The sequence below is a fragment of the Delphinus delphis genome, chromosome 1, assembly GCF_949987515.2.
Source record: "Delphinus delphis chromosome 1, mDelDel1.2, whole genome shotgun sequence".
Taxonomy (NCBI): Eukaryota; Metazoa; Chordata; class Mammalia; order Artiodactyla; family Delphinidae; genus Delphinus; species Delphinus delphis.
This window is the reverse complement of record NC_082683.1, coordinates 19,601,412-19,610,736: the sequence shown is the minus strand read 5'-3', so window position 1 is coordinate 19,610,736 and position 9,325 is coordinate 19,601,412. Positions and strand designations below refer to the sequence as shown.

Here is a 9,325-nt window from a genome sequence, read left to right as displayed (position 1 = left end):
TCAGCGCTTCCTCCGCCTTCGGAAACAAAGAAATGACAATTCCGGGGCCCGCCCGCCCCAGCACCAGCCAGCCGCCTGCCCCGCCTCCTCCGCTCCGACGGACGGCCCTCAGGACCAATCGAAGGCGCCTCTGCGCCGCTGCCGGCCAATCCCAGGGCCCGCTGTGGCAAAACGGACTCTAGAACCCGCCTCTTTGAAGGACAGAGGTGTGCCCCAATCATTACGGTGTCTGGGCCCGAGTCCGAGCCTATCAGAAAAGACTTAAATAGAGGCTTATAAATAGGCCCTATAAATATAACATCCTATATTATGCCCTGTTGCGAAGATACATTTCATTATTATTGGATTGCATTTCATTGTATTATAATCCACATTAGAGCATACGGTGCTGTTTTCATTGTAGGCTATCACTAGCACCCTATGAAATCGCGAGGCCTGGGTTTGCGGCACGTGCGTATCTGGGCTGAACTGTGCTCCAGTCAGTCGCATCATTATGTAAGGGGCTCACAGCACCCTTCTCATCCCGGAGGCGCCGGGGACAGCGCGCCGGGGGCCTTTTCTGCGGAGCCTGGAGTGCCCGGCCAAGCCGGCCGCGCCTGCCACCGACGGGGGTACGAATGACAAAGCAAACCACACACACACACACACACACACAGACACACACACACACACAGACACACACAGACACACACACACACGCCCTGCCAGCTTCCCGCGACGTGGTGACAGCGCGGCGGCCTATCGGAGGAGGCGCGGGCGGGGCCGCTGCAGTCCTGCCTCCTGGAGGTGGTGTCACAGGGGGCGGGGCCGTGGGTGAGCGCGACGTCGCGCGAGGTTGCAGGGGGTGTGTGGGGCGGTGCGGCCCGGGCTCCACGTACGCAGGGCGGGCTGGGCGGCGGGTTTTGCGGGCACCGCGCCTGCTGGACCCGGCGAGCGTCGGCTTCGGGAGCGTCTCTGCCGCCGGGCAGAGGTCTGGAGATGCGGGGATGCCGGGCCAGCGACCGTTCTCACGTAACATTCCTAGAGCCCCGATTTTGTGCCAAGAACCGTGCTAGGTGCTCTGCATCTATTTGTTCATTTACCCCTGCAACGTAGGTATGGCAAAATAGCAATTAGAAAAGACAACAAAAAATTTTTTTAAGAGAAAGAAAAAGGTGAATGTATGTCGAAAAGAGGAATGCATGTCATTAAAGAAAACTGGGGAAATGTAGCACAGTTGCTGGGTTGGGGGGAACACCCATGGGTCTCATCACCTTAACACAACTACTGTTAGCATTCTATATATTCCCCTTTCTTTCCAGTTTTCCCCCATGGATGATATATTATTACTATTACTGTTGCTTTTATTATTAAGCAGAATAGTGATCATATTAAATATTCAATTTTGTATTCTGTTCTTTAGCTAACATAAGCATTTTTACATGCTATAATTAATGCACCCTTCCTAAATATTTCTGATGAATGCAAAATCTCCTGTCAAGTGGCTGTACCAACTTAAACACTCACCAACAGTGGGACAGTTAGATGGTCTTACAGCACATTTTAAATACTTACAGGAAGCAGATGCCGTCTTGTTTTGTCCTGGGATGCGTGGACCTCTCCCTGCCCTGTGATCATCCCCTGAAATAAAAACCCGCCCCAAGAAGGAACTTGTAATTTACACCAAATGCATCATCCTCAACTGCTGCTCTTTTATACTGTTGCAAATCTTCAAGGATCACCCAGTGCCTGAAAGAGAAAACCCATTCTCTCTATTATGGCATCCAAAGATGGTCACAATGGGGACCCACCCCTATTTTCCAGGCCTCCTCAGGCAAGCAAGCCTTATCTATTCACTGTCCTCAAACCCACCAGTACAACCTTATCTTCCCTCATTCCTGCCTTTACTTCTACAGAGAGCATCTCTGTCAGTATTGTTCCTAACTTGTGGTTTCTTGGGTGAGGCTTGTCCATCCACCTAGATGAAAAGCTTCTTGGGGATGGGATTCATACCCTGTACAGATGCAGTTTAGAAAAATGGCAAGAATACCTGCTTTTTCAGACCAAGATTGAAATTGCAGCTTGGCCACTTACTAGCTTGGGCAAGTTACTGAATGTCTCAGAGCCTCTGTTTTCACGCAGGTTTGTTTGAAGGCTTACCAGATGATGAACTCTCAGGGCCAGGCATGCAGTAGGTAAGAGCAAGTCATTTCTGTTAACACTATACTTGGTTTTCTTCCTTCACCTCTACTCCAGCACGTTGATAAAGTGTCACCGGGCAGCCAAGGATAACATACTCTGTGAGCTCAAAGTTTCACCAAGGCTGTCCGTCATTGTGAAATGCTCTGCTTGGAACTACAGAAAAAGACTTCAGTTGCCAGGGCAGGTTGGTTCATGGAGAAGGATACAGGCAGAACCTAAATCAATATGACTGGAGGCTGAAAGGCATAGGTACATGGTGAGGTCATGGCTCCAGACTCCATGGGGTTCGTCAACCTGAATAGCCCTCCTCTCCATGACTGCAAGTTTCCAGATTACCTGGGCCAGGGACTAAGACAGTCAACTCTGTGAGGTTAGGGGCCGTATCTGTGGTCTTTTCCACTCCTCACTGGGTCCCTGTCGTCTAGGACAGTGCCACGGCACACTGCGGAATGGGTAGGTGAATAATCCAGAGAAAAGATGAGAGAGGCACTGGGGACACATGCCAGCTTTCTGGAGCTCACTGTCTAGCCTGCCATCAAATAGGTTCCTGACAAGGGCATTCCATGTGGAGAAGTGTGGAGTGGCTGGGTGTTACTGGAGTATGTGGCTGGGAGTTACTATTGGGCAACAGACTATCTGAGAGCAGAAGAAGGGCAGAGAGAATCCCAGGGTTGGCCCAAGATGATGCAATCTGGAGGTCTGGGTTCCAGTCCCAATTCAAATGTCAACTCACTGGTGTCCAGAGTTGAGTCACCCGCCCACCCTGTGCCAAGGTCAACTCTGGAGACACTTCAAGCCCTATGTTTAGAAGCAGAACATGTTAGCTCCATTTTACGGATGAGAAAACTGAAGCTCAGAGAAAACTAGGTCATGCAGTTGGTATGGTAAAGGAATTTGGCTTGAGCAATATGAAGCCTTGATGCTCTGGTGCCTGTACATGGCTCTTGATGGTAAGGATTGTTGATCTAATGATTGGCTGGAGTGGGGTGATGGGAAAGGCCTCCTTGTCAAGAGCCCTAGGACGGGCCACAGTAAGTCTGCCCTTCTCCATTCCCTTCCTCTCACACCTCCTGTCCCAGCTGGACCCTGTATTTTCCTGACCGACCATAGCCCAAGCCCCTCTGGCTCTAGCCAAGTTCCAGCCTTTCACCTCTGCAACCTGAAAGGACCCTTTGGGATCCTAAGGGCACAGAACTGGGCTGAGATGAGGCCTGACACAGAGCTCCCCAGTTCCCCACACTGCCACCACCAATCAGGAAGCAGGGGAGATCAGCAGTGGCCATTTTACAGATGAGTAAGACAGGGAAGAGGAAATCATTTGCTCTCATTCAAAAGACCAAGGGCCAGACAGGAATTCAGGGCTGTTCCTCCTCTTCTCCTGGGACTTTCTGATGGCCAAGGGGTTGGGATTGGCATGTGAGCTTCAACTGAGCTCAAAATAGCTCAGAATAGCCTGGAGAGAGATCATCACACCCTATTTCACATATGAGGAAATTGCATACCCACCTCTTTCAGCAGCTTCGATCCCCTCAAACCCGCCAGGCACGGCTGGCCCAGCTCCCTTGAGCTTTGTTCCTGTCCCACGTGAGTCACAGAAAAATCCAGACATTGGATGGCCACCTCCTATACGTGTGTCTGTATCCCCCAGAGAGCCCTGTTAATGAATGATGTTCATAGTATGTTTAGAACAGAAACAGTTTAGAAATAGCCCAGCTATCCCACAAAGGGAGCTGGTCAAACAAATGATCACACATCCTTACTGTGGAAATCGGTGTGCCATGGAGAATGACGACACACAGCACTTACTATGTGCAGGCACTCCTCTAAGTATCATATGCATTTTGATCTAATCCTCACAACAGTCCTATGACAAAGAGATTACTACTGGTGCCACATTACAGGTAAGAAAACTGTGACACACACAACTACTGAGCCTGAGCTCTAGAGCCCGCAAGCCACAACTACTGAGCCCACGTGCCACAGCTACTGAAGCCTGTGCGCCTAGAGCCCGTGCTCCGCAACAAGAGAAGCCACGACAATGAGAAGCCCACACACCGCAACGAGGAGTGGCCCCCGCTCGCCGCAACTAGAGAAAGCCCACGCACAGCAACGAAGACCCAACACAGCCAAAAATAAATAAATAAATAAATTTATTTTGAAAAAAAAAGAAAAGAAAACTGTGGCACAGAGAAATTAAGTCATTTGCCTAAGGTCACACAGTAAGTGATAGAGCTAGGATTCAAACCTAGGCAGTCTGGTGGCAGAGCCTGGGCTCTTATCCACCATGATAGTGTTATAGAAAGATTTTTTTCCTGGCTTGGAAACCACTTATGATATTCTGTTCATGAAAAAAACAAGTTACTAAACATTTGCTATATAATCCCTTTTGTCGTAGGGGAAGAAAAAAGGCATAAATTCACATGAATAGAAAAAAATCTGAAAGGATATATGCACAACGAAGTAGAGCTGGTTTGGGGAGATGATGAAATCGTGGGTGCTTTATGGAAGCCTTATGCACCTTTGCATTTTTGAAGTTTCCTATGGTAAACATGCCAAGCTTGTGCCATAATAATAATGCTAACATTTATGGAGTGTTTTCTACACATGTGACACTTTATGTGCATTACCTCATTTAATCTTCACAACCACCCTGTGAGATCGACCCTGATTTTCTCCACTTTACAGGTAAAGAAACAGACTCAGAGATATTGGTACTCTTACCGAAGGTCACACAGCTAATAATTTGCAGAGTTAGGATTTGAACCCATGTTGCCTGACTCCAAAGCTCATGTTTGTTAAATGAATAAATTATTGACTTAGCCACACTTTAACCAGGCATGCCCAGAGCAGGATCAAACCCTTGGTGCGGACAAGCTTCCAGAGAGGAGATGGAGGGCCTGCCTACCTCCTTGGTCGCTGCTCATGACTTGGCTCAGGTGAGGAGGGCCTGGTGAGTATTCTCATAGAGTCCCGCTTTACAGAAAACGCATGATTACACGTGAAAGCTGCAGTCTCTCTGACTTGATTCATCACACGCGGGGGAAGCCTGGTCACTCAGAACAGGAGGCCACAGTCATGGTACCACTTGCTCACCTTCATTTCCGAAACACAGGTTGCCAAGCATGCTTACATAGTCTCACATTTATAATAACTCTGGGAGGAAAGCAGAGCAGCTCATCTTATTTGACTCATAAGGAAATTGAGACTGTGAGTTGTCTAGTTAATGGAAGGCAGAATTGCAAAGAAGTTAACAGCACAAGCCATGGCGTCAGATGGATGTGGGTTGGGTTCCGACTCTGCTGTTTATTAGCTTTGTGACTTTGGGCGCTCACATCACCTCTCTGAGCCGTAGTTTTCTCATCTGTAAAATGGGAGCGGTGATGCCTGTACTCACAGGCTTGAGGGGAAGAGCAGATGAAATAATGTACGCAGAATGCTGGGTCCGGTGCTTGGCATTCCAGAAATGGCAGTTGTTAGTCAGTCAACAGATATTTATTGAGCACCTACTACGGACTAAGCATCAGGTGCTGAGGATACAAGAGTCAAAAGTCCCTGGTCTCCTGTTGCTTGGATCTGGGTCAGCGAGGGCAGGAGCATGCAGATACCTGGGTGGAGGGGTGCTTTTGGCATAGGGAGTGGCAGGTGCACACAGAATATTTTCCCCCCAACATTTTGTTATGAAAAATTTCAAACATATATCAAAAAAGTTGAAAGAAATGTTCAGTGAAAAGCCATTCACCTCCCACCTAGAGTCAACAATTAACATTTGATTTGCTTTATGACATTTCTGGCCTAGATTGCCTGTGCTTTTCTGTACTAGGGACCCTGCCTTGAAGATTTGGAGTCACACTAGCTGGAACTGTCATCAGAAAACAGGGGTCTTTTGCAAGAATTAGAGAGGAAGACAGAAAACTCCCCTTTTGACCAGTCTTCTGGGAGAGGCCACCTGTGGGGGTCCCCTCCCTTTAATAAAAAAAGCCTTTCTGTTCACTGAGAAGCTTGGCCCTCTTGTCAAGCGGTCCGTCCCTCACTGAGGCAGGATCAGGTTAGGATGCCTCTGTGAGAACCAGCTGCCATCATCACTGAATTTGCTAGCTGGTAAACGCAACCATCAGGGGCTCCAGGCGCAGGAGCTGGCAGCGGCTGGAAACCTTTGGTGTTCATCTGCCTGACACTTGGTTTCCCTGGGCTGCCTGGTTTACAACCTGCTGGTACAGGACCCATGCCAACAGGGGTCACATTCACTTATCCCCCTCACCCCTCACAGGGGAGTCCCTCTTTAAGGAAACCCAGCTCATCAGAAGTGCTGATGGCCAGAAAAGGACCAGAAATCAGAACCAGGGCTGACCATGAGGGCTAATCTCTAGAGACCAGGGCACCTACTCCCTTATTTACTGTTGAGATAGCAGAAGCCTTAGAATCCTACATTCCTAGACTTTTAGAAGTGGAAGAAGACTTAGAAGTTATCTGGACTAAAGTTAAGTGGTTCAACACCCAGGTGCACAAGTCAGACTTCCTGGGTTGAAATCCCAGCTCTATTACTTACTAGCCCCATAAACTTGGGCGAGTCACCTAACCTTTCTGTGCCTCAGCTTCCTCTGTTGTAGTAAAGGCTAATAGTCCCATCTCACAGGCTAGTTAACTGAGTTCATACATGTAAAGTGCCTAGGACAGTGCCTAGCACGCTAAGTGCTTAGTAAATTTTAGCTCCCGAAAATACCTAAAACAAAAGTAACCAGGTAGTGGTTTGCAGCCATTTTTTTTCCTAGGCATGTCTTAACATACTGCGTCATTAATTTTTTACAAAAGTGGGATCGTACTTACACACTGTTCTGTAATTTCCTTTTTCACCAAATAATATATCCTCTGTGCCATTTTTGAGAAACCTTAAAAGCATTTTCCTCTGGATTTTCCCCCATGTTCAGAACAATCATATGGGTGGCAGATCGTGTGTCCTATAGTTTACTTAACCAGTCTTCTACTATTGGACATTTAGGTTATTCTCAATTTTTTCCCTTCTGTAAATAAAGCTGTGCTGAGCAAGAAGTGACTGATGCCCGTGACTGTATGACCTTGGGTGTGACCTTCTGTGTCTCGGTTTCTTCATCTAAAAACAAAAAGACAAGATTCTACCAGGTGATTAGAATCTCCCTTGATCCAGATATGAATCGCATGCCAGACATCTCTGACAAGCAACCATCAGTTTCTGCTTGCATTCCCCTAGTGACAGGGTGCTCACTACCCCATGAATGGTCAATAAAGTATCCACTCATGTTGGGTCAAAATCTGCCTCCCTGCTACTCCTAGCCAAGTTTTAGTCTCTGGGATCCCATAAATTCAGTCTATACTCAGTGGCCAGTGGCTGGCCAGTGCAGAAGGTAAAAAACTTTGATTCCTCCCTCCCTCCCTTTCTCCATGCTTACTATGTATTAGGTCTTCTGCTGAGCAGATGGATGTGACCACAGGATAAGTTAGCTGCAGGTCAGAACTAGATCTCAGGTGCCCTAAATCCTATTCCAGGGGACTATCCTCCATTGTGAGTTGGGCGTGCTAAGGCCGGTGGCCATCCTCAAATGCATTGCAGTGTTCATGCCCCAGGCAGAGTCCTGGGATGCTCTGTGAGCAAGTGACCAGAATGGGGGACAATTTTAGCCTCACCAGGGTTTTACTAGAGCTGGACCCAAGCCTCTTTTCTTTTCTCCCACCTGTCCTTAAGAGATTTAGAAACAGGTCCATTTAAATACAGTTTCAAATAAAAATAATTTCAACTGTGTAGCTCTGAGGACTTAGTTCTCTGTGGGTCCTGTGTCCTCCCCAGGGCTTAGCATTGCTCTTTGCTTTCATTCATTCATTCATTCAATATATCCTTTTTAAGAGCCCACTTGGTGCCCTCTCTGACATGTGGTAAGGTTTTAAAGAGAAATTTTGCCAATCCAAAGCCCCATCTGAGCTTTAGTTTCTCCATTTGTAAAATAGAGGTGTTGAGTTGATCTATTCTTTGCCATTCTTGCAAGATATAGTGAAGGTAAACGAAGTAAGGGGTAGAGAAGGATTCTCATGTTTGGGGATCAAGTGAATGAATGCCCTCCTTTCAACTGAGCACAGTGCCTGTAGTAGGAATGCAGCAACTACTTGTTGAATGAATAAGTCAATGAATGATTGAATGAATCAGTTAATGTTGGAATAAATGCATTTTTTTCCTCCTCCCTGTCACTGCCCCTCTGCTCCTGTGTTAACTCCATAGACAGGCCAGCAGGGCCAGCCTTGAAGCCTGAGATAAGGCCTTTGGCGGGTGTCTCCCCTATCCCTCCCCCGAGTGGGTGTGGAGCCGAGGTGTAATGCCCGGTGCTGGTGGAACTGACGCACAGAGACGGACACAGGATGGGCTCTAAGTACCAAAAGTCTGTGCGGGGCCCGCTGACCCTGTGGGCCTTTATGCTGGAGGTGACTCTCATTCTCATCTTCTTCTTTTTCACCTCCTATGAAACTTCTGTAAAGGAACAGAAGAAGCTCATGAGGACCTATCGAGGTGAGTGTCCAGAGGGGAGGTGGTCACAGAGGCAAGTAGCAGGGGCAGGGGAAGAGGAGGTCTGTGGTCCTCCAAGGGCCTAGGGGCTCCTTTCCACAAAGCCTCCGAGGAAAGGAGTTCCCTCATCCTCTTCCATTCATTGCACAAAGACCCAGCCAACAATACAGTCTCTTCTTTAGGACCGGTGTCACCATCACCTCTTCCATGAAGCCTCCCTTAATTTGTCAGGGCAGAGGGAGGGGCCTCCTTTTCTGTGTTCCTAGAATTCCCTTTGCCAAATGGTCTTCACAATTCTCTGCTTCTCTGCTCCCCCACCCCCGCTTCTCTCTCCTTAAAAGCAATGAATTTCATGTTATTGTTGGGTTCGGGGGATTTCGTTTCCTTTTTTTGTCTCTTTTTCGCATTTCTGTGCCACCCTCCTTTTGGAAGCTTTCCTCTCACTTAGGGGCTGGGAAGTCTGCTTTCTGCCTGCAAATCCAGAGCCATAAGCTCTGGCTGAAGGGGAATGTAGGATGGTTGTTATTTTATATGCAGCTAAAAATATTCATAGACTGTGATGAGAACAACTCTAAACAAGACAGACATCCACAGTGGTGTGGCTTTTGCTTTTTTTAA

The 9,325-nt window shown here is 47.8% G+C and overlaps 1 protein-coding gene across 1 annotated transcript in view; it reads left to right on the top strand.

The window, feature by feature from the left end:
- Positions 1–8,562: 8,562 nt before the first annotated feature.
- Positions 8,563–9,325, top strand: part of RHCE (Rh blood group CcEe antigens) — a 33,202-nt gene continuing 32,439 nt past the window's right edge. Inside the window, exon 1 of the mRNA XM_059998975.1 lies at positions 8,563–8,710. Within this exon, the coding sequence (XP_059854958.1) occupies positions 8,563–8,710 (148 nt within the window). The remainder of the gene's footprint in view (positions 8,711–9,325) is intronic.